This window comes from Heptranchias perlo, chromosome 18, assembly GCF_035084215.1.
Source record: "Heptranchias perlo isolate sHepPer1 chromosome 18, sHepPer1.hap1, whole genome shotgun sequence".
NCBI classification, from domain to species: domain Eukaryota; kingdom Metazoa; phylum Chordata; class Chondrichthyes; order Hexanchiformes; family Hexanchidae; genus Heptranchias; species Heptranchias perlo.
In genome coordinates, this window is record NC_090342.1 from 10,264,720 (window position 1) to 10,291,100 (window position 26,381).

Genomic DNA, 26,381 nt, shown 5'->3' on the forward strand with positions numbered 1-26,381 from the left:
TTTATGGTACAGTTCTTTTATGTAATATTTTATGCCAAAATGTTTTGGTATTGTCAATAATTAATGCACATAGTGTCATAGAAGGTACAGCACAGGAGGAGGCCATTCGGCCCATCGTGCCTGTGCCGGCTCTTTGAAAGAGCTATCCAATTAGTCCCATTCCCCTGCCCTTTCCCTAAAGCCCTGTAAATGTTTTCCTTTCAAGTGTTTATCCAATTCATGTAGTTTACAACAGTAAACAGCTGCTAGGATTGTCTTGGGAAGGAGATCCAAGTTGTTAAAAAAACCTGTTTTCCAGGAGATCAATAAATTTTTGCCTCAGTTGAGTTCTGAACTGCTTAAACCACTCGATGACAATTCTCCGTCTCTGATTCTTTTCTTGTAGGCTCATCGCCTTCTCCTTCTCTAAAATAGCAGGCAATTCTTTCCAGTCTTTAATAAAGATAAACGGTGCTCCCATTAACTTCAGGAGTCGTAACGGGGCGTTCTGGAATACCGACGAGTTGCCACATTGTCCCGGCGTCATGATGTCTTCAACAACTGGGATGGAGCCGTAAGAGCAGGCTTCATAAATTCTGTAGCATTCGGTATTTATTCCCACTGGGCACAACGTGAGGTCACTTTGCAGCAAAGCTTCTTGGTACTTCTTTAAACTTTCACTTGTTTCCTGAGGTAGCCACCTGCACAAGGAATAAAAGCAGAGGGGTCAACATTCACCCAAACCTTATGCTTTTTTGTGTCAAAAACTACAAGTAACTACTTGTTTAAAAAAAATCAGCAATACATGTAACCCAGTACTAGCATCCCTCCATCAAATGACATTCGGTCCAGGCACAACACAACACTGTGTTAAAATAAAAATTGTAGCTAGTTGCTAATTATGGTACTCACTTCAAAAAAATAATGGGCCATAATTTGCTGTAGCAGGGCACATAACAGCATCTGCCGATAATTAGACTTGCCCTTGCACGTTTAGGTTTTAACATTTTTGCGTGGCAAGTTGCTGAAAGTGCGAGCTGATAACGGCGCAGCGAGGGAAACAGGGCGTCTGGGACCTGAGTGAACAGGGCAAGCAACTGGGTATCTCCTTAAACAATCAGATTGAAGGATTGTGAAATTAACAGCACAAGGACTGAGAAGAAAGTGTAAATTAGAGTGGGTGAATTCAATGTCAAATCAGGTGCAGAAAGAGAAACAGAGGGAAAGAAAGATTTGATTAAGAGAGAGAGAAAAGAGAAGAGACACAGGAAGGAAAAGTAAAACATTTTTTAAAAATTTAACATATTTAAAATCTCCAACAACAGTTAAAACCTGAAGGAATGAGACTCCGCCCTTGTAATAGTTAATTTTCAGTGCCAGAGAGGTTGATTGGCAGTAATTAACACTTATCACATCGTTAAGAGGGCACTTCGACTTGAAATGACAACTTAACTTCCTGTGGCGAGCTTAGTTCGTATCTACTGCGCAAATACAGCAACTTCATGCCATTCAATGCATTTCAATGGTGAGGCAGACAGCGAGATGTTGTTTTTGCACCGGCGCAGTTCAGACAGCAACTTTTGGATATCCATGTTTAATCGTGCATCTGCCGCTCGCCTGAAGTTGCTGTACCATTTACACATAAATAACAGCGAGCACCATTGGCCTCGCTGTTATTTTGACAGCAAATTCTGGCCCAATAGATTTGCTTGAGTTCAGTTTCCTTTGCAAGTTAGTGTGCAGAGACTCTGGTGAAACTCTGCACAAACTTATTTCCGAAGTTCTTAGTGAATTTCTTTAATAAAACTGTATTACTTTACACCTGAAAAATATGGCAATTTACAAAAAAAGTTCCTCTACACTGAGTGAATCTGCAGTGAACATAGGTTCAGGAGTGGGCCATTCAAGCCTGGTCCACCATTCTATTAGATCATGGCTGATCTGTACATCATCTCCATTTACCTGCCTTTGCTCCATAGCCCTTGATACCCTTACCTAACAAAAATCTATTGATCGCGGTCTTAAAAATTTCAACAGACCCCAAAGAAAGAATAGAAAGAAAGACTTGCATTTATATAGTGCTTTTCACAACCTCAGGATGTCCCAAAGTGCTTTGCAATCAATGAAGAACTTCTGAAGTATAATCACTGTTGTAATGTAGGAAATGCAGCAGCCAATTTGCATACAGCAACATCCCACAAACAGCAATGAAATAAATGACTGGATCATCCAGTTGTTTTAGGTATTAGTTGAGGGATAAATATTGGCCTGGACACCGGGAAGAACTCCCCTGCTCTTCTTCGAATAGTGTCATGGAATCTTTAACGTCCACCTGAGGGGGCAGACAGGGCCTCGGTTTAACGTCTCATCCTAAAGACGCTAACCCTAAATTAAAAATTTCCCAGGAAAAATGGTACAAATTATCAATCTTTTTGGTGATACAAGACTTAATTGCAATTGCTCCTGTATCAACTTCTCCCATCAGTTGTTTTAAAACACAAAAAGGGATACAAGATACAATATTGAGGGATATTCGCCCATTTTTGGTCTCAGGGAAGATCTAGAGTTAAAGGTGAACAAATCCCTTCAAAATATTTTTAAAATTTACAAGGGAATTTAATAATGTGCCTATCATTCTCTGTTATACTCCACACACTTGGATCAGGTGATCTGTCAAATGATGTCAGGATGATGGGGTGAGGGGAGAGAGAAAAGACCTGCCCCTTTATGAGATAGGAATTCACATCACCTTTTTTCCACTGCAAACCCTGTAACAATATTGTCACAGAAGGCAATCTTCAGGTTTTTATTTTCTAGTCATCAGTATCACTGTGATTTGCTTCACTGCATGGCAAACACTCTGTCTTTAATACTGTTTCACATGGTTTTCACCCTGCAGCTCAAACCTAATTTTCTCTGATACAAGTCGTGAGGGAGTCCCCCCCGACCAATGTCTGCCAGATACAGACTTAAAATTCTGTGGCAACAACAGCACAACTTTCTGTAAACAACATTCACACACAACATCTAGACCCTTTTCCTTAAGTACAACACAGTCGAATGCAAATCTGATCAAGAATTCCAGAGAAGGATGAAATAATTAAGACCGCATAAGAGATACTTGAAAAGGTAAATCAGACGTATAACAAGTGTTATGTATGGTCAACAGCAATGGACCCTCTACTAAGAAAGAATACTGGAGGCGTTTGAGTTCTGGCGAGCCAGAGTGGGTTGAAAATTATTTGGACAGGAAAGACTAATGAGAGGGGTCCCTGAACTAGTAAAACAGGATAATTAATGAGGCAGATTAAGATGAGAAGAATGACATACTGTGGGCACATTATTCAGGAATCACAAGGCAATTTGTTGGAGTTATTACCTTTTGAAAAAGCTGGTGGCAATAGATCCAGAGGTAGGCAAAGAAGAACATGGCTAGATAATGTAATGTAACAGGCAAGAGGAACACCAGGGGCTGATACAGTCCATCTGTGCTGAGAGTAGAAGACACGTAAAATGGCTGCCATGTTTGCCTAAATAACTGTCATTGCACTTCAAAATAATCCACAACAATGAAGTACTTTGAGAAACCAGAGATAAGTCCTTGCATTAATGCAAGTCTTTCTTTAAAGAAATTAAGAAAGTGACAGTTGTTAGAGGGAGCAAGAGTTTACCAAGAGAAGCAGATACAACAGTGAGGTGATTGGATGACATACTGTCCTTTCAAATCTAGCCTAAACTGAAGATTAAAAGTTTCCTCCAGCAACTGTCCTTAAAATCTTTTGGGAGAAAATTCCAGATTTCTACTACCCTCTGTGTGAAGAAGTGCTTCCTGATTTTGTTCCTGAACGGTCTAGCTCTAACTTTAAGGTTATGCCCCACAAAATAGTTTCTCTGTATCTACCCGATCAACTCCTTTAATCATTTTAAATACCTCGATTAGATCACTCCGTCATGCTTTCCAGCCTCAGTCCCAACAAAGTCACAGATGATTGAAGTGAGTGCTTTTAATGAAAAGTGTTTACCTTCAAAAAACCTTCCGGCAAAAGAGAAATCTGCCATTAAGAAATAAAACGTACAGTGTTCCCTTATCTCACAGCAGGAGCGCACACTCCGACTTCCAGCAGCATTATCCCCTCCTGTCAGATCCACATGAAGAATCTATGCTACTGCTTTTGCTTGAATCAGTTGCAGCTGATGTCAGTCAAAGCGGTATTGTGGATACCTTGGGCGGGGAGCGGGACGAGAAGGGGGAGCACCGTTGGAAGCCGAAGGTACCTTGTCAGCTATGAATCATTTCCAAGATGATCGAGGCTAAGCTGCAGGACATCTATCAAATTTGTATTGGTGAGACCGCACCTGGAATACTGCATACAGTTTTGGTGTTCATACTTAAGAAAAGACATACTTGCTCTCGAGGCAGTACAAAGAAGGTTCACTCGGTTAATCCCGGGGATGAGGGGGTGGACGTATGAGGAGAGGTTGAGTAGATTGGGACTCTACTCACTGGAGTTCAGAAGAATGAGAGGCGATCTTATTGAAATATATAAGATTGTGAAGGGGCTTGATCGGGTGGATGCGGTAAGGATGTTCCCAAGGATGGGTGAAACTAGAACGAGGGGGCATAATCTTAGAATAAGGGGCTGCTCTTTCAAAACTGAGATGAGGAGAAACTTCTTCACTCAGAGACTAGTAGGTCTGTGGAATTTGCTGCCCCAGGAAGCTGTGGAAGCTACATCATTAAATAAATTTAAAACAGAAATAGACAGTTTCCTAGAAGTAAAGGGAATTAGGGGTTGCGGGGAGCGGGCAGGAAATTGGACATGAATTTAGATTTGAGGTTAGGATCAGATCAGCCATGATCTTACTGAATGGCGGAGCAGGCTCGAGGAGCCGATTGGCCTACTCCTGCTCCTATTTCTTATGTTCTTAAAATGTGCTGTTCAAGGAGATGGAACAGAGGGTAGAAAATGCATAGAAATTGGGTGTGTATTTATTGTGGGAATTTTAATATATTTTCACACTGTTTATGCCTCCTACCTTTTAAGTTACAATACATTGGTGGCAGTAGTAGGGAGAGGTGGAGGAAGGAGGCACCGTGGGTTATTAAATCCTTTCCACATCCATTTATCTCATTTAAAAATAAAGTTGGCCAGGGTTCCTTCTCCCAGTTGTTAACTAGCGATCCCTGCTGTAAAGTGTACGTGTGAATATCAGAGGAGTACCTTTTTTTTAAATGTATGTATCACGATGAGTGTGAAACAGCAGCAGGTCCTGCCAACTCCCAGCTACTCCTGGTATATGTTGGCAGCCAGTCTCTCCCCTGCTCAATTCCTGGCCTACCTCTGGGCCCAGCCTCTGTGCTCCCATCACCTTCCCATCACAGTGTCAGCTGTGGGTCAGTTGGTAGCACTCTTGCTTCAGAGTCAGAAGGTCGTCGGTTCGAGTCCCACTCCAGATACTCGAGCACAAAATCTAGGCTGACACTCCAACATTGTACCGAGGGAGTGCTGCACTGTTGGAGGTGCCGTTTTTCGAATGAGACGTTAAACTGAGGCCCCACCTGCCCTCAGGTGGACGTAAAAGATCCCGCGGCACTGTTTCGAAGAAGAGCAGGACAGTTTTTCTCATTGTCCTGGCCAACATTTATCCCTCGAGCAACATCACTAAAACAAATTATCTGGTCATTATCTCATTGCTGTTTGTGTGTGAGTCCTTGCTGTGCGCATATTGGCTGACATGTTTCCTACATTACGACAGTGACTACACTTCAAAAGTACTTCACAGGTTGTAAGCGCTTTGGGACATCCTGAGGTCGTGAAAAGCGCTATATAAATGCAAGACTTTCTTTCTTTCTTGTTAGGGTTTGCCTCAGTATGGAGCTACCTGTGTCGAAGTGAAGGTTAGGTTTTGACAGCTGCCATTCATTTAACACCCAGCTCCAATACATACTGCCATTTGATCTTTCTCTGCCCATGCTCCTCCTGTAATATATTAGTGAACATACATATATCCACTGTACCCCCGCCCCCCATTACTGAATGACTTGCTTTACACAAACCCTTCGGCAGAGTCCTTAATATTCTCCAGCTCAAGGCCTCTTTCCAGAAATCCAGATGGCACACAGAGTATTTTCTCTATGTCACGCTGAAGGCAACAGAAAAATAGTTACTAAAAGATTGGCAGCTATTTAGTTGCCATTTAAAACAGAATGATGTACACAAAGAAAAAGACCTACTGTTCTCTAACCGAGATAAGACACATTGTATTGAGTCTCTCTCCTCTCAATACATCCAGCAAGATTTCCCTGGAGGAGCCTTTGTAGACAGTTCCGAGGAAGTTACACAAGTATGGCCTTGAAGAATGCAACATTAAATTGTTGAGATCCACAATGGGGAAGTTCCTGTAGCTGAAATAAGAATTACAGTGTAATTATTAGATTTTTCTTGCAACATATGGACATTTAAAAAAAAATGTTTTGATCTACAAAGTTCCTGTTTACTTTAAAGGTCAAGTGATAACATTTATGTAACTTGCTTAATTGGCTACCTGGCAGTCTGAGCCATGGAGTGCTGGACTCCCAGGATCTTTAAAGTTCAAATTCCAGCTTCAATTAAAATTTGAGCAAGCATCCCCCCACCCCACCCCATGAGGTGCTTTTTATCCATTTTACATAACTGGTAATTAGATAGTAGCAGAGCTCTCTCCCTCTGCAGTGAGGAACTACAGTGGATCCATGACAACAGCCTCATTGAAGTTCCAACATGCTGTACAATCACGCCACTTTCCGGAATAGAGTAATGCACCAACTTATTACTTTTTAAAAACACTGCAGTTGGATCACTTTTATTCCATTTTTAGAATGCATTTCCCTCCTATTGAGGTGCCCTGCACATTTCACCAGCCACTCCCCAACAACAGGGCAAGCAAGACAGGAACCTGTCTGACTCCTTTGCCAATGTTATTCGACTCAGCCTCCAGCAGATGTGTGAGGGGCTAGAGTGATGGGCACTTGCCCTCCAGGTTTTTGCATGGTGCCCAGTCTCCATTTGGTGCTTCCCATTTAGAGGGCAGAGATCCAACTCTGTACAGGGCATGTATGAACAGTGCATCCTAATACTCTGGCACAGCGTCTAATAAGTCAAGTCAATCATATGTTAAATTGGAGACAATCTGAAAAACAAGCTACAATTGCACTTGTTTCTTATACACCATCTGTGGCAGAAAGTAATATGTTTCTAAGCAATGGTTTCTCTTTTGAAGCCCAGCTATCAAGTGTAGAAGAAACTGAGAGGCAAAGCAATTCATATTTCCTCAATACAGTACACCTATTTTTAGGCATTCTTTAAGAGTGATAAAATACAATTTGACTGCAACTAATAACGAAATGAAGTCCACAGGCTATTTGGAGCACACTGCTTGAAAGGAGTCCTACATATTTAATCGCTTGCTGAGTCTCCAAAGCTCCTCTTCAGATGCAAGATGCAATGAACAAAATCTTAGTCAGCTACTGGTATTCCATCATTTCAAGGTTAACTATAGGATGGTGCAGTACATTCACGAGTGAAAGGACATCTGCAATGATACCCTGCGTGATATTCTATTTATTCTTCAGCTGCTGTGCAGCCAGGATTTAAAATAGTTCTGCAATGCGGCAAGTGATACAGAAAGTCAGCTCATTCTGTTTCACACATGACATTGCTTCAAATCCATCACTGAAAACTGTGAGAACAATTATCAGAATAAGTGTGAAAATTAATTTAGCAGCACCTCCACTTTAAAAATAATGAAAACTAAAGCTTTCGAGAACTGCACTCACACTCTCATATTTTGAAAGTGTACCTTTACAGCATGTTCTGCACCTGGTCAAATTTATATTTCTCTAGGGGGTGGGGAGAAGGGAAGTTTATGCAACAGTTTCCAGAGGAAAGAGAGTAACTTTGGGCTGGTTTTCACATATTTCCAAGAGGAGGAGCAGAAATAACTTACGTTTATATAAAGCACTCATGTGAAAAATCTGAATACTTTACAAGGTGAAGAATGGACACCGAGCGGCAAAAAGGGTAAATGGGGGCAGGGGAAGGAGACTGAAGGCACAGCTGATGGCTGGAGAGATGGGTTTTTGAAAGCAGAAAGGGAGGTGAGTAAGTAGTTTGTGAGAAAGCTTCAGCAAGCAGGGGCTTAGTGACAAAGATCAGTCTCTGATGGTGGAAAGGAGGGAGCACAGAAGAAACAGTCACCCAGAATCAGAGGTGCAGGGTGTGCGGGCTAGGACATATGGCTGGGGAAACCTGCTCAGATCGGGTGGAGCGAGGTCATAGGGGGTGGGATTTGAAAATAATGACTTTGAAATGGATTCATTGGGCATAGGGTGCTCGTGGAACTTGGCAAGGAGGCTTAGTGATGGGATTAGGGACAGAATTCACTCCTCAGGGTGCAGAAGGTGTGGATAATTGTTTTGGCAGCGGTGAGGAAGTAGTAGAAGCATAAGTACGCGATGTTATGGAGGTGGAAGAATGCACCATTGGCAATGAACCGGATGTGAGTACAAAGCTCAGCTCATTCTTGAGCAGAAAGCCACAGCTGCACCAGATTCAGCCTGAATAGGCAGCTGCGAATCTGCAGCCACAAGCAGGTAGGTGCTACATGAAGCTGAAAAGGATGGCTCTCAGATTTGTTAACGTTGGATCATAGAATGATACAGCACAGGAGGCCATTCGGCTCATCATGCCTGTGCTGGCTCTTTGAAAGAGCTATCCAGTTAGTCCTACTCCCCTGCTCTTTCCCCATAGCCCTGCAAATTTTTCCCCTTCAAGTATTTATCCAATTCCCTTTTGAAGGTCATTATTGAATTTGCTTCCGCCACCCTTTCAGGCAGTGCATTCCAGATCGTAACAACTCACCTCTGGTTCTTTTGTCAATTACCTTAAATCTGCAACCTCTGGTTACCGACCCTTCTGGAACTAGAAACGTTTTCTCCTATCTACTCTGTCAAAACCTCTCATAATTTTGAACACCTCTATCAAATCTCCCCTTAAACTTCTCTGCTCTAAGGAGAACAACTCCAGTTTCTCTAGTCTTTTCACATGACTGAAGTCTTTTATCTCTGGTACCATTCTAGTAAACCTCTATTTATAAAGCCAAGGATCCCGTATGCTTTTTTAACAGTCTTCTCAACTTGTCCTATCATCTTCAAAGATTTGTGTACATATACCCTCAGATCTCTCTGTTCCTACGCCCCCTTTAAAATTGTACCATTTAGTATATATTGCCTCTCCTCATTCTTCCTACCAAAATGAATCACTTCACGCTTCTCTGCGTTAAACTCCATCTGCCATGTGTCTGCCCATTTCACCAGTCTGAATATCTCCTTCTGAAGTCTGTTACTATCGTCCTCACTGTTTACTACATTTCTGAGTTTTGTGTCATCTACAAACTTTGAAATTATGCCCTGTATACCTAAGTCCAGGTCATTAATATATATCAAAAAGAGCAGTGGTCCCAACACCGACCCCTGGGGGACACCAATGCACACTTCCCTCCAGTCTGAAAAACAACCGTTCACCACTACTCTCTGCTTTCTGTCCCTTGGTCAATTTCGTATCCATGCTGCCACTGTCCCTTTAATCCCGTGGGCTTCAATTTTGCTAACAAGTCTATTATATGGTGCTTTATCAAACGTCTTTTGAAAGTCCAAATACACAACATCAACTGCACTAACCTCATCAATCCTCTCCGTTACTTCATCAAAGAACTCAATCAAGTTAGTCAAACATGACTGCCTATAACAAATCCGTGCTGGCTTTCATTTATTAACCCATTTTTTTTTAGATGCCTATTAATTTTGTCCAGGATTACTGGCTCAAAAAGGAGGAAATCTGGATTAAATACTCCTGAGTTGTGCTATGTGTATATTTTAAATATCTTTGTTTTAAATCTGGGGTCCTGAAACCTCCCATTGGAAACTCCGCCTCACAACTTGAGCCGTCTCTTGGAAATTCCCTCCATGCCATTCCACTCTGCGCAAAAGGACTGGCTGTTCAAGGTGAGGCTCAAACTCAACGTCGGCATTTCCCGAGTCTGTACTGTCACATAAGTACCACGTGCTGGCCTATTGCGCCACTAGAGCCAAGCTGAAGGAAATAGTGACTGATCCAGGATTTGACAGTGGACAAGCAATTGGATAGTACAGCAACAGGCTTGGAGTCGATGGGAGTGGCAGAGAGGTAGAGTTTTAAACATGGGAGCAGAAAGAGCATCTAGGTACTGAAATGGCCTCACTCCTCACTATCTCTGTGACCTCCTCCAGCCCTACAACCCTCCAAGATCTCTATGCTCCTCCATTTCTGGCCTCTTGTACATCCCCGATTTTCAACGCTCCACCATTGGCGGCTGTGCTTTCAACTGTCTAAGCTCTGGAGCTCCCTCCCTAAACCTCTCCCCCTTTTTAAGATGCTCCTTAAAACCTACGTAAGGAATCTTACAACACTAGGTTATAGTCCAACAAATTTATTTTAAAATCACAAGCTTTCGGAGATTATCCCCTTCGTCACCAGCTTGTGATTTTAAAATAAATTTGTTGGACTATAACCTGGTGTTGTAAGATTCCTTACATTTGTCCACCCCAGTCCATCACCGGCATCTCCACATCATGCCTTAAAACCTACCTCTTTGACCAAGCTTTTGGTCACCTATCTCAATATCGCCTTATGCGGCTTGGTATCAAATTTTGTTTGATAATCGCTCCTTTGAAAGGCCTTGAGCCGTCTTACTACGTTAAAGGCGCTATATAAATGCAAGTTGTTGTTGTAATTATAGGCAAAACAGAGTTCTTGGCATACAATTTCTTATTTTAGATAGTAACATCTGATGAAAGGATGTTGTTTACATAATAAATGACTGGTTATAATCAATAGGAGTATTTCCTGGACACAAGACTGTCTTCCTAAGTCAATAAACATGTAGGAACGGTTTAGCGAGACTTGGGGAAAATCTAAGATTGAGTTACTGAAATCATGAATTGCTGATCACAGGAATCTGAGTACAAGACACGGAGAGTTTCTAGTTTGCTCATTTTTGAAAGAAATATAGCAAGAGGTATGTGTGAAGTTTAGTTAAAATTTAACGAAGTATATTAAGTTAGAGGTGACTCATCTATGCTGGTGTTTATACTACACACGAGCCTCCTCCCACTCTAATTACCTCCAGCCCTACAACCCTCCGAGATCTCTGCGCTCCTCCAATTCTTGCCTCTTGTGCATCCCCGATTTTAATTGCTCCACCATTGGCAGCCATGCCATCAGCTGCCTAGGCCCTAAGGAACATAGAAACAGGAGTAGGCCATTCAGCCCCTCGTGCCTGCTCCGCCATTTGATAAGATCATGGCTGATCTATGATCTAACTCCATATACCTGCCTTTGGCCCATATCCCTTCATACCTTTGGTTGCCAAAAAGCTATCTATCTCAGATTTAAATTTAGCAATTGAGCTAGTATCAATTACCGTTTGCAGAAGAGAGTTCCAAACTTCTACCACCCTTTGTGTGTAGAAATGTTTTCTAATCTCACTCCTGAAAGGTCTGGCTCTAATTTTTTAGACTGTGCCCCCTACTCCAAGAATCCCCAACCAGCAGAAATAATTTCTCTCTATCCACCCTATCTGTTCCCCTTAATATCTTATAAACTTCGATTAGATCACCCCTTAACCTTCGAAACTCTAGAGAATACAACCCCAATTTGTGTAATCTCTCCTTGTAACTTAACCCTTGAAGTCCGGGTATCATTCTAGTAAACCTATGCTGCACTCCCTCCAAGGCCAATGTGTCCTTCCGAAGGTGCGGTGCTCAGAACTGCTCACAGTACTCCAGGTGCGGTCTAACCAGGGTTTTGTATAGTTGAAGCATAACTTCTGCCCCCTTGTACTCCAGTCCTCCAGACATAAAGGTCAGCATTCCATTAGCCTTAATGATTATTTTCTGCACCTGTTCATGACACTTCAATGATCAATGTACCTGAACCCCTAAGTCCCTTTGGACATCCACTGTTTTTAACTTTTTACCATTTAGAAAGTACCCTGTTCTATCCTTTTTTGATCCAAAGTGGATGACCTCACATTTGTCTACATTGAATTCCATTTGCCACAGTTTTGCCCATTCACCTAATCTATCAATATCGCTTTGTAATTTTGTTTTCATCTACACTTACAATGCCACCAATCTTTGTGTCATCGGCAAACTTAGATACGAGACTTTCTATGCCTTCATCTAAGTCGTTAATAAATATTGTGAATAATTGAGGCCCCAAGACAGATCCCTGCGGGACTCCACTAGTCACATCCTGCCAATGTGAGTACTTACCGATTATCCCTACTCTCTGTCGCCTTGCGTTCAGCCAATTTCCTAACCAAGTCCGTACTTTTCCCTCGATTCCATGGGCTTCTATCTTAGCTAAGCTCTGGAATTCCTTTCTTAAACCTCTCCGCCTCTCTCTCCTTCTTGAAGATGCTCCTTAAAACCTACCTCTTTGACCGTTATCTGTCCTAATATCTCCTTAAGCGGCTCATGTCAAATTTTGTTTGAAAATCGCTTCTGTGAAGCGCCTTGGGATGTTTTACTACGTTAAAGGTGCTATATAAATGCAAATTGTTGTTGTTCCCGCCCTTCCCCCATATCTCTCGATTCTCTATCCCTCTTGCCAATGCTATCTTCTTCAACCACTCCATGTGGCAGCGATGTTGCGCATTCTCACCACTCAGTGTAAAGAAATTCCTCCTAAATTCTTTATTTTATCTGTTAGTGGTCGTCATATATTTGTATTTATCCCCTTGTTCTGGACTCGCCCACAACTGGAAACAGTTTCTCCACATGTGTTTATGGACTGAAGGACAGATCCATAAAAAAAAATACACTTCTCTCGCACTCTAAACAGCTAGCAGAGCTCACAATTGTTTTTTTCCTTCTGGATTATCAGATAGCTAATATTAGAACTCAATTCCCAACTGAAAGGGAACAGGTTCGAGCTCCAGGAATGTCTTGTTCAAGATTTCAGTGGTCAGTATTACAATGAAATGGCAGATATTGTCCAACTCAGTCATGCTTGAATTGAACCTCCTGCCAGTTAAATCATTAAACAGCACTGGTAGTGGTCATGGAGAAGACTGTTGCTCACATGGTGCAGTCCCAGAGGAAGATACAAGGAGAGGAAAAGAGGAAAACAAAATACTAGTGTAAATTTTCTTTCCATGTTCCATGAGCAATTTTTGGAACTTATTTTGTCCCATTGTTGAATCCAATCAGCATACCTTCTGCTGGCCTGCTTAGATCAATACAGACAGAGGTCTGGCAACGAGTTGCTTGATCACACTCTCACTTAGGGATTATGCCTAGCACAAGGGGACTTAACAACAACACAATGCATTCAACTTTACGAAAAAATATAAAGCAGGTACACTAGAGCTGACCAAACTTTAAGGTGACACTCTACTTACGTTGCCACTCCCAGCGGCCACTGGTAAACATCCTCTTCATTTACCCAAGGGCTGTCATACACCAGAAAAATCAAATCAATAAATCCTCCGTGTTTTCTGAGGTAGGGCTCAATCCAGTCATTATCGCACTGCTCACTGCCAAGCAGAACTATAGCGACATGTCGTAGTTTGTGTGTCTGAAGGAGTGTCTGTACATAGTGCAGCCACTGGGTGGCAAACTTGATCTTTCCTTCCTCTCTGCCATTCAGCACAAGCACCAGATTCTCAGTATCTAGCGGGATATGTCCAGGGACCACATCAGGACCAGTGTAGAATCTGAAGAAAAATGAAGTGTGGTACATGAAACTGCTTATCCTAACCTACAGTGTTGTCCAAAAACATTCAGAGCAGGAGAACCATTTAACAATTAGGAAATGCACTCACTTGTTTCATTATCAATCTAGGTCAATGTATTGTTTTATCAATCATAGAATCATACAGCACAGAAGGAGGCCATTCAGCCCATCACTCCTGTACTGGCTTTTTGAAAGCTATCCAATTAGTCCCAATCCCCTGCTCTTTCCCCACAGCCCTGCAATTTTTTCCTTTTCAAGTATATATCCAATTCCTACTGAATCTGCTTCCACCACACGTTCAGGCAGTGCATTCCAGATCATAACAACTCACTGCATAAAAAAAAATTCTCATCTCACCTCTGGTTCTTTAGCCAGTGATCTTAAATCTGTGTCCTCTGGTAACTGAACCACCTGCCAGTGGAAACAGTTTCTTCTTATTTACTGTATCAAAACTCTTCACAATTTTGAATGCCTCTATTAAATCTCCCCTTAACCATCTCTGCTCAAAGAACAACAATCCCAGCAATCAAGTCAAATAATGAATGTAATTATTACAATAAGTGAACCATTTTCATTATTATATAGCAATTTAGGTATGGAAGTATTTCTTACCCACTTCTCGCAAGAGTATACCAGCCACAGAAATGTCCTCCCATAATTCCAAATCCCTTTAATTTTACACTACAATATTCATCATTCATAGAATAAAATTTAAAATACACAGATTTAATGAAAGGTGCCAAGGAAATTAAAGAACATGAAGCAGGGTGAGAAAGAGAGAGGAGGGATACTTGAACCTAAAGTGCTTCCCTTTCATGTTTAGGCTTTCCATATTTTTTTTTAAAAGGTTAACTGTTTCACTTCCTTCTCTGCAGCTTCATAGGAACGCAGCGGTTTTTGAGAGCTGCTCAGTTGTCTGCAGTGGTTTGCATCAGTACGTGGCTGTTATGAAGCAGTGGGGGCTGGCACTCTTTATGCTCCTCAATGTAGATTCAAAGCAGCCAGTCATTCTAAAATTCAGTACTGTACAGTGTAAAAAGCAAGTCAATCCCCACCAGTTCAATGGAGCGGCTCAACGGAAGAGCCCATTGCTAATATGGGGTAGGGGGAAGAAATACAATATATGAACTGGGAATGTGAAAAACATTCCCAAAAATCTCCTTCCCCCCCCCCCCCCCCCGCGCCCAATCCCAGGAAAGAATCAACTGAGTTTCTAAGAACAAAATTTAGAAAGTAGCTACATGTCAAAAGTAGTTACGTGTCAGAAGAGGAACATACAGAGACATATAGATAGAATTACATAGAATTTACAGGACATAAAACGGGCCATTTGGCCCCACTCATCTATGCTGGTGTTTATACTACACACGAGCCTCTTCCCACCCTGCCCCCATATCTCTCTACTCCGTTTTTGCTCCTGTATGCATCAATGCTATCTTCTTCAACCATTCCAAGTGGCAGTGAGTTATACATCCTCACCACTCTGTGTAAAGAAATTCCTCCTAAATTCTTTATTTGATCTGTTAGGGGCTATCTTACATTTATGCTCACTTGCTCTAGACTCACCCACAACTGGAAACACATCCACCCTATCGAATGAACCTCTTCATAATTTTAAAGGCCTCCATCAGGTCTCCTCTTAGTCTTCTCTTTCCCAGAGAAAAGAGCCCCAGCCTGCTCAATCTTTCCTGATAGTTGGATCCTCTCAATTCCAGTAACATCCTTGTAGATCTTATCTACACTTTCCCCAGTGCACCAATATCCTTTTTGTAGTATGGAGACCAGGACTTTACAGTACAAGTGTGGTCTAACAAGGTTCTATATAAATTTAAATTAACTCCCTGCTTTTGTATTCTATTCCTCCAGAAATGAACCCCAGTATTTTGCATTCTTTATGGCCTTGTGTTGCTATTTTTAGCAATTTATGAATCTGTATTCCCAGATCTCTTTGCTCCTCTACCCATTTAGTTTCTTACTTTCCAAGGAATAAGTAACCTCCTTATTCCTCTCACCAAAATGAACCACCTCAAACTTCACTATATTGAATTTATTTTGCCATTTATCTGCAAGCTTGTTTATTTCTTCCTGTATTTTGATGCAGACTTCCACTTTATTAGCTATACCCCATATTTGGTATCATCTTGAATTTCAACACCATAACTCCAATTTCTGAGCTAATGTACATGGTGAACAACAGTGGTCCCACTTCCCACTTTCTGCCAGTTCGAGAAACTTCCCTTAACTCCTACCCACTGATTTCTGTTTTGTGGCCATATTTCAATCCATTCTGCTACCTGCCCCCGACTCCACATGCCCTGACCTTTGTCACGAGTCTCTTAAGTGGCATCTTATCTATGTATACCAATCCTCTGCATTGCCCTTGCTACTCTTTGTTACTTTGTCAAAGAATTCAATAAGGTTGGCTAAACACAACCTTTCTTTTAGAAATCCAGGACTATTATTTTATCATATTCTCCATCTCCAGATGTTTTGTTATCTGATCTTTTAGCAAAGATTATAGTATCTTTCCTACCACTGACATTAAACTAACTGGTCTATACTTCCCTGAATTTGTTATATCTGCTTTTTTGATGATATGAATTACATTTGCTGTTCACCAGTCCTCTGGCACTATTCCTTTCTTTATTGAATTTTTATATTTGGATGCTACTGTCTCTGCCTATCTCCTCCCCTCGTTCTATACATTTCCCCATAAACTCAAAGCACCGGGTTTTCTTCAATATTAGGACAAAGTTTCTCTAGTGTTTCTGTGAAACAAATGTGCTTGTGTACAATTGCTATCTGTTCCATCATTTTGGTATGACATAGATTTAGGCATTAAGTATTCACACAGAAAGTTATCTCCTGACTGTATAAGGGAATTGGCTCTGGATAAATCTCACTCCTAACACAGAACAAGATGTAGTTCATATAAAAGTAAACTTTACCTAAAATGTAAATTTCCAGCCTTTAGCTCCCCTTCTCTCCAGTGAGCTGTCACATCACCTGGTGTAAGCTGGCCACCGAGAATATGCTGCCAGAGGTAAAGTCCTGTTTTAAAGAGAAAGGGTTAAAAACGTTTTGTAGATCTGTGGAACTTAAAACCAGTTCATTATGCAATAGTATTAATACAGAAATCTAAATGATAGACCTCAGAAAGGGTTTTTTAAAACCATATTATTATTTTTGTGGATACAAAGGTATTTATGAATGTTGTTCGTAAAATCTTAAAATAGGACTTTACATTATCATTGTATGGTACAGCAAGGAGGAGGCCATTCGACCCATCATGCCTGTGCCAGCTCTTTGAAAGAGCTATCCAATTAGTCCCACTCACCTGCTCTGATGACTGGATTGAGAATCCATTCCAGCTATCATAGAGAGACTGCAAGCTTCTGGATAGGAACCCAGGAAACAGTGCATAAATCATTTTAATATATAGTGCTACTCAGATTCCTTCAAAATAGGATTCGTTTTTCTTGGGAATTCTTTCCTCTTACTCAGCAGGTGCACTCTTCTGCACATACCGTGGATGCTTGCTATCTTCTGGCTCCTTGCCCAGATGATCATTACTCCTTTGTGAGCTTTCGCAGTGAAGACTTCACAACCATGGGAGAACATCACCACCGAGCCCGATTCTATCCTCACCTGACATCCATATACACGCACTTCCAGCAAGGGTCACTGGATAGTGATCAAGAGAAGGAGGAAACTACGAAGGTATGAGGAGTGAGTTGGCTATGATAGATTGGGAAGCTTCACTAAAAGGCATGACGGTAGATAGGCAATGGCTAACATTTAAGGAACGAATGCATGAATTGCAACAATTATACATTCCTTTCTGGCGCAAAACATACGAGGAAAAGCAGCCCAACCATGGCTAACAAAAGAAATTAAGGATAGTATTAGATCCAAAGAGGAATCATATAAAGTTGCCAGAAAAAGTAGCATGCCTGAGGATTGGGAGCAGTTTAGAATTCAGCAAAAAAGGACCAAGAGGTTAATTAAGAGGGGAAAAATAGAGTATGAGAGTAAACTTGCAAGGAACATAAAAGTGGACTGTAAAAGCTTCTACAAGTATGTAAAAAGAAAAAGATTAGTGAAGACAAATGTAGGTCCCTTACAGTCAGAAACAGGAGAACAGGGAAATGGCAGAGCAATTAAACAAATACTTTGGTTCTGTCTTCACGGAAGAGGACACAAAAAGCTTCCCAGAAATGCTAGGGAACCAAGGGACTAGTGAGAAGGAGGAATTAAAGGAAATTAGTATTAGTAAAACAATAGTGCTGGAGAAATTAATGGGACTGAAAGCCGATAAATCCGAAGGGCCTGATAATCTGCATCTCAGAGTACTAAAAGAGGTAGCCTTGGAAATAGTGGATGCATTAGTTGTCATCTTCCAAAATTCTATAGATTATGGAACAGTTCCTGCAGATTGGAGGGTGGCAAATGTAACCCCACTATTTAAAAAAGGAGGGAGAGAGAAAACAGGGAACTACAGACCGGATGGTCTAACATCAGTAGAAGGGAAAATGCTAGAGTCTATTATAAAGGATGTGATAACAGGACATTTAGAAAATATCAACGGGATTAGACAAAGTCAACATGGATTTGTGAAAGGGAAATCATGTTTGACAAACCTACTGGAGTTTTTTGAGGATGTAACTGGTAGAATAGATAAGGGAGAACCAGTGGATATGGTTTATTTGGATTTTCAGAAGGCCTTTGATAAAGCCTCACATAAGAGGTTAGTGTGCAAAATTAAAGCACATGGGATTGGGGGCAATATACTGGCATGGATTGAAAATTGGTTAACAGACTGGAAACAGAGAGTAGGAATAAATGAGTCTTTTTTGGAGTGGCAAGCAGTGACTAGTGGGGTACCGCAGGGATCAGTGCTTGGGCCCCAGCTATTCACAATATATATCGATGATTTGGATGAGGGAACCAAATATAATATTTCCAAGTTTGTTGACGACACAAAACTAGGTGGGGTTGTGAGTTGTGAGGAGGATGCAAAGAGGCTTCAAGGCGATTTAGACAAGTTGAGTGAGTGGGAAAATACATGGCAGATGCAGTATAATGTGGATAAATGTGAAGTTATCCACTTCGGAAGGAAATAACAGAAAGGCAGGATATTATTTAAATGGTGATAGATTGGGGAATGTTGATGTACAAAGAGACCTGGGTGTCCTTGTACACCAGTCACTGAAAGCAAATATGCAGGTGCAGCAAGCAGTTAGGAAGGCAAATGGTATGTTGGCCTTCATTGTTACAGGATTTGAGTATAGGAGCAAGGGATGTCTTACTGCAGTTATACAGGGCCTTGGTGAGACCACACCTGGAGTATTGTGTGCAGTTTTGGTCTCCTTACCTAAGAAAGGATATACTTGCCATAAAGGGAGTGCAGCGAAGGTTCACCAGACTGATTCCTGGGATGGAAGGACTGTCATAAGAGGATAGATTGGGTCGACTCGGCCTGTATTCACTCGAATTTAGAAGAATGAGAGGGGATCTCATTGAAACATATAAAATTCTGACAGGGCTAGACAGACTGGATGCAGGGAGGATGTTTCCTCTGGCTGGGGGGTCCAGAACGAGGGGTCACAGTCTCAAGATACGGGGTAGGACATTTAGGACTGAGATGAGGAGAAATTTCTTCACTCAGAAGGTGGTGAACCTGTGGAATTCTCTACGACAGAAGGCTGTGGAGGCCAAGTCACTGAATATATTTAAGATGGAGCTAGATAGATTTCTGGACACAAAAGGCATCAAGGAGTACAGGGAGAGAGCGGGAATATGGTATTGAGATAGAGGATCAGCCATGATCACATTGAATGGCGGAGCAGGCTCGAAGGGCCGAATGGCCTACTCCTGCTCCTATTTTCTATGTTTCTATGAAATTGACTGGTTTCTGTCTCCCTAATTCAGGGGAGCTGAGGTTAACTGTAGTATCCCCACTGCTATTCCAGCTGAGATTAGTTCACTCAACGTGGACTGGAAATCAGACCAGAGACCCTTCGGGTCTGCACAGCTCAGCAACTCACGAGATGACCTTGCAGAGCCGTCAGGGGAGCCTCTGATATATTTTCAAACACACATGTATAGAAGGCAATATATTGGTATTTCTGTACATGTTGCCACAGGTTAGTAATATGTGGAATGGGACTTGAGATTTCCCATGTAGTGAGCCCCTGATCTGGGCCATGTAATCAGCAAATGCATATTTTTCCAGGTGGGGAGGAAGTTAACTAACTCACTTCATGCCTCTCTCACTCATTTCCTATAGCAGGCTTAAGAGCGGTGTTTGTAGAGGCATAAAAGCAAGTTGTCTGCCCATATTCTCAACCAGAGAAAAATAAACAATAATAAAGGAAATAATAAGTTCAGAAAGTGCAATACAACACAATATGAAGATCTCAATTCAAGTTAATGTGAAAGACAAAAATGACTTCCTTCCTGCAGGTTGAGAGAGATGTTTTGGGAAATTATTCAGAAAGCAGTCCAAACGCAGCAAGTGTATACACATGTGCAAAGTGAAAAACTTATACTGCAAAATATATTCTCCCAGCTCTTGTAATTATTTGGAAAAACAGTATACCCTATTGAATTGATATATTATAATATATAAATATTTCTGAAGCAGATTTACCAATTGCAGCTTTGCTCCAGATCTGCACCTTCTTCTGTTTGGGTCGGTTTTGTAAAATTTGTTTCTGAAACCCTTGTAGCTGAGCTTTATGCTGTAAAGCATCCTCTGTTTTCTCATCCTCTTCCCAGGGATTCCACTCATTGTCTTGTTCGGACTGTTGCAAATCCCTTTGTTCTTCTATCTTCTGCCACGGAAGTGTACTGTCTGTAAATCCAAATTTAACGCAGTATAAGCAAAAAAAGTTTCCTATTATAGTATCCCAGATGAACAAGAATGTTTTTGATGTTGAAAAATGCTGAAATGTGCATACAGAGTACTCACAACTCAATATTCTCAACCCCCCCCTCAAAATGGAAAATATTGTACAAGAAAAATTCCTAAGTTCATAACGAGTATATTATCGCCCTTTTATGTTTTATTTATTTCTTTCCTCACCAATATTCTTTCCTCTCCCCTTTCCTTGTGGGGATAGGGTTCCACAGGCCCAAGTTGCTCCCAGTGCCTTGCCCAATTGGCCATTATTCACATGTCAGCTATGTTAGTGGGCTTTTTGACCATAGGGGTGTATCAGAACTGAGCCCAGTCCTGCATGCACTTCCAGCAGGGGTTGTTGAATAGTGATTTGAACGAGAAACTCTGCCCAATTCTCCCTTCCCAATCCAGAAGTGCTGAGGCCAATTATAGCCTCCAGTTGCTGCCATCAACTGAGTAAAGAGCAAGTCTCCAGAATTAACTTTGCATCAATAAATAACCCTATCCTGGTCTCCACATTACAGGAAAGATGTGATTGCACTAGAGAGGGTGCAGAGGAGATTTACGAGGATGTTGCCAGGACTGGAGAATTTTAGCTATGAGGAAAGATTTTTAGGCTGGGGTTGTTCTCTTTGGAACAGAGGAGGCTGAGGGGTGATTTAATTGAGGTGTATAAAATTATGAGGGGCCTAGATAGAGTGGATAGGGAGGACCTATTTCCCTTAGCAGAGGGGTCAATAACCAGGGGGCACAGATTTAAATGATTGGTAGAAGGATTAGATGGGAGTTGAGGAGAAATTTTTTCACCCAGAGGGTGGTGGGGGTCTGGAACTCACTGCCTGAAAGGGTGATAGAGGCAGAAACCCTCATCGCATTTAAAAAGTACTTGGATATGCTCTTGAAGTGCTGCAACCTAGAAGGCTACGGACCAAGAGCTGGAAAGTGGGAGTAGGCTGGATAACTCTTTTTCAGCCGGCACAGACATGGTTGGTTGAGTGGCCTTCCTCTATGCTGTAAATTACTATGATTCTATCCTCCAAAAGTAAACTTTGTGCTTCCAGAGCGCAGGTGACAGATGTCTCTTCCACAAATGCAATGATTGAGGAAACAGGACTAATCTCAATCGAGATGCTAAAAGTTTCTCTCTGAAAAGTCAGAGCACGGAGTTTTTCCTGAACTATATAAGCAATACGGCACCCTTCTGTTCACTATATCTCCAGCAATTGTTCCTTTGTAACATAAAGTGCAAAAAAATCCATCCTAATATGTACCGCTAATGCAGCATTGGAGGAAGGTTCTTTATCAAGATCACTGAGGTTAAGGAAGGAGAAAGATGAGCCATAGAAGGTCATCTTCTCTTTAGAAAAACTATGCCAACAGACAGTAGTGATGGCAAAGAGAAGTCACAGAAATAACAATTAGAGATAAAAGTTGACACTTCCTTTAAACATAGACATGTTTAGTAGCTCTAACAGTGAATTTGCAGAGGTTATAAGATAAACTTGGCTTGGGATGCTTCAGACTGATCAAGTCTCCAGATGTGATGGGCAGATTTGCTCCATTTCCCTATTCACCTAATTAAAAATTACTCACATTTCCTTCCAATTTGAACACTGACTTAAAAAAAAACACTCTGAACCCATTTTTTGACACAGACAAATTTGACCCAATATGACCCTGCTCCCAAAAAATACATGGTGGGTCAGTGGAGGAAAACAAGCAAATTTACGGGTTAAAGACAAAACAGATTAGAAATATTAAATAAAAGCAGAAAATACAAATAAAATAGATAGCATACGGAAAGACGAGCTTTCTGTTGTCGTTCTAATTTAAATCAAAGACTTGGATTCAGAAACTCGATGCAAATTAGTCTAATTTGCTAAAACAAAGAAAGATTTTCATTTATATAGTGCCTTTCACGCCCTCAGGACATCCCAAAGTGTTTAACAGCCAATGAAGTACTTTTTGAAGTGTAGTCACTGTTGTAATGTCACTGTTGTTTGTCCATATCAAACTAGGAGGGGAGTGGGATCAAAAGCAGCCCAGAAATTACAGAATGAGTAGGGCAAAATATGTAAGTGGGTAGCTGGATAAAATTTAATACCAAGTGTAAAATATTGCACATAGGAAGTAAAAATAGGCAACATGTATTCCACAAACGCTTTTGAAATAGTTAACGACAAAGTTGAAAGAGTCCTAAGATTCTTAGTATACTTGCTAGTCAACATGTCTACCCAATGTAGATCAGCAATCAGTAAAGCCAAATGAATGTTGAACTACACAGCCCAAACAGCAGAATACAAATCAGAGGAAGTTGTGACCAAACTTACAGAGCTTTGGTCAGACTGCACCTTTCGTACTGTATCCAGTTCTGGTCACCAGTACACAAGGGAGACATTCATATATAGGAGAGAAACAGATCCCTAGTGTCAGGGATCTAAGTTATAAGGAAAGATTAGGGCTTTTCAATCTTGAAAGGAGGCATCTAAGAGATGATCTCCTGCAGGCTTATTACTAAATGTTAGGGAGAAGACAAATTAGTCAATGTTTGGGAATAAATAAATCCAGAATACCAATTTCTCTTTCTTTCTTGCAGGTTGTCCCTGAGAATGTGTCTATATTTGCAGGGGATCCCTGGGAGCATGACTAATCTTTGCAGATGGCTCCTGGGAGTGTGGCAATCTTTGCAGGTGGGTTGCCTAGGGATGCCAACCCTTCAGGATTGTCCTGGAGTCTCCAGTAATTAAAGATTAATTTCCTGAGCACTGCTGCAAGCAATCCAGAAGAAAAATCAAAGGGGCATTAAAAAAGAATGTGTTTTTTTTTCTTTTTTTTTGAACAGTTTTGTTTATTGGTTATAAAAATATTGGAGATAAGATAAAAGACTGCTTAACTAGGCAGGGCGGTTGGAGGTCATGTAATGAAACCGCCAGGAATACATCTAACCAGAGTTGGCAACTGTGGGGTCCCCGCAAACAGAAAACAACTTGAATTTTTGTAGCGCCTTTAATGTAGTAGAGCATCCCAAGGTGCTTCACAGAAGCGTAATCAGGCAAAAACTGACACCGAGCCAGAGAAGGAGATATTAGGGCGGGCAACTAAGGTAGGTTTTAAGGAGCGTCTTAAAGGAGAAGAGGGGCGGAGAAGTTTCGGAAGGGAATTCCAGAGCTTAGATCCTAGATGGCCAAAGGCACAGCCGCTGATAATGGGGCAAAGGGAGTGGGGGGGGGGGGGAATCATAGAACAATACAGCACAGAAGGAGGCCATTCTGCCCATTGTGCCTATGTCGGCTTTGTAAGAGCTATCCAATTAGTCTCACTCCCCTGCTCTTTCCCCATAGTCCTGCATATTTTTCCTTTTCAAGTAGATATCCAATTCACATATCCGCTCCTCTGGAGGAACCCAGAGTTCTCTGAAGATTGTAGGGCTGGGGAGGTTCCAGAGATGGGAAAAGTATTCATTTAAAAGTCTTCTTTTCTTGTCGGGGTTAAAAAAGCATATTCAGTGAGTGTGTTTGAAAGAAAAAAGAAACTTGCATTTATAGGATTTGCACAGAACCAGCATGGATTTGTTAAAGGCAAATCGTGTTTAACTAATTTCATAAAGTATTTTGATCAGGTAAGAGAGGGTAGATGAGGGCAATGCAGTTGATGTGGTGTATACATACATAAAAAAGGCGTTTGATAAAGTGCCGCATAATAAGCTTGTCATCAAGATTGAAGCCCATGGAATAAAAGACCAGTAGCAACATGGATACAGAATTTGCTAAGTAACAGGAAGCAAAGAGTAGTGGTGAACAGCTGTTTTTCGGACTGGAGGGAGGTCTACAGTGATGTTCCCCAGGGATCGGTACTAGGACCACTGCTTTTCTCGATATATATTAGTGACATGGACTAGGGTGTACAGGGCACAATTTTCAAATTTTCAGATGACACAAAACTTGGATGTGTAGTGAACAGCGAGGAGGATAGTGATAGACGTCAGGAGGATATAGACAGGCTGGTGGCATGGGCGGACAAGTGGCAGGTGAAATTTAACGCAGAAAAATGCGAGGTGATACATTTCGGTAGGAAGAAAGTGAAGAGACAATATTATCTAAAGGACACAATTCTAAAAGGGGTATAGGAACAGAGAGATCTGGGGGTATACGTACACAAATCGTTGAAGGCGGCAGGGCAGTTTGAGAAAGCAGTTAAAAAAAGCATACGGGATACAGGGCTTTATAAATAGAGGCATAGAGTACAAAAGCAAGGAAGTCATGATGAACCTTTATAAAACACCGGTTCAGCTACAACTGGAGTACTGTGTCCCGATCTGGGCACTGCACTGCACTTTGGGAAAGATATGAAGGCCTTAGACAGGGTGCAGAAGAGATTTACTAGAATGACTCCAGGGATGAGGGACTTCAGTTACGTGGATAGATTGGAGAAGCTAGGGTTGTTCTCCTTGGAACAGAGAAGGTTGAAAGGAGATTTGATAGAGGTATTCAAAATCATGACGGGTCTAGACAGAGTGGATAGAGAGAAACTGTTCCCATTGGCGGAAGGGTCAAGAACCAGATGACATAGATTTAAGGTGATTGGCAAAAGAACCAAAGGTGATATGAGGAAAAACTTTTTTACACAGTGAGTGGTTAGAATCTGGAATGCACTGCCAGAGTGGGTGGTGGAGGTAGATTCAATCACGGCCTTCAAAACGGAACTGGATAAGTACTTGAAAGGAAAATAATTGCAGGGCTACAGGGATAGGGGGAGTGGGACTAGCTCAATTGCTCTTGTATAGAGCCAGCACGGACTCGATGAATCGAATGGCCTCCTTCCATGCCATAACCTTTCTATGATTCCATATAGGTCCTTTCATGACCTCAGGACATCAAAAAGCTCTTTAAAGCCAATTAAGGACTCTTGAAATGTAGTCACTGTTGCACACAGCAAGGTAGCGCAAACAGCAATATGATAAATTACCAAATCGTCAGTTTTTTTTTTAAAGTGATGTTGGTTGAGGGATAGATATCGGCCAGGACACCGAGGAGAACTCCCCTGCTCGTCTTCGAAACAGCGCCGTGGGATCCTTTACGTCCACCCGAGAGGGCAGACGGTGCCGCGGTTTAACTTCTCATCCGAAAGTGGGCACCTCTGACAGTGCAGTGCTCCGGCAGTACTGCACCGGGGAGGGTCAGCCTAGATCATGGAGCTCAAATCTCTGGAGTGGGGACTTGAACCTTTTGGCTCAAGAGACGACAGTGCTACCAACTGAGCCGAGGCTGGTGCCTAAGAAGAGGCAAAAAAAAAAAAACCCCTTTTATTCTACAACTTTGTCAGAAAGCACAGGGCACGGCTGGTAAACAAATACATTTAACACTGCGTGTGTTACTGATGGGCAAGACATCTTTATATCGCTGTGGGGAGATGGAGAGGTCACTCCAGCCAGCGGGTGCCTCTTCTTCATCTTACCCTTTTTACGCTCCCTGGGAGCGGCCACCCTCTGGGCCCTGGGACTCTTCTGGCCTCTAAAGAAGACGATGTAAGCCGCGTAAATGGAGAAGAAGCAGTAAACAAAAACCAGGAAACACGCCGCCTGCTTCCACATCAGTCTCATGGTGGTGGCCGCGCCGCCGCCGGCTGGGCCCATCTCAGCCGCTGTTGCTAAGGGCCGGGGATCCTCCAGCCCGGAGATTCCT

General features: G+C 41.8%; 1 protein-coding gene across 2 annotated transcripts; it reads right to left on the minus strand.

Annotated features, from left to right (window-relative positions):
- Positions 1–26,381, minus strand: rxylt1 (ribitol xylosyltransferase 1). Of its 2 annotated transcripts, none has more exons than XM_067999370.1 (6): positions 26,155–26,381; positions 20,449–20,652; positions 16,745–16,847; positions 13,462–13,776; positions 6,215–6,379; positions 1–680 (listed from the first exon to the last, which is right to left on the minus strand). In XM_067999370.1, the coding sequence occupies exons 1-6, from the start codon at positions 26,330–26,332 to the stop codon at positions 278–280; spliced, it is 1,368 nt and encodes a 455-aa protein (XP_067855471.1). In that variant the 5' UTR covers positions 26,333–26,381; the 3' UTR covers positions 1–277. The 2 variants fall into 2 exon arrangements, with proteins under 2 accessions (XP_067855471.1, XP_067855470.1); XM_067999369.1 differs by having other exon boundaries at positions 6,215–6,385.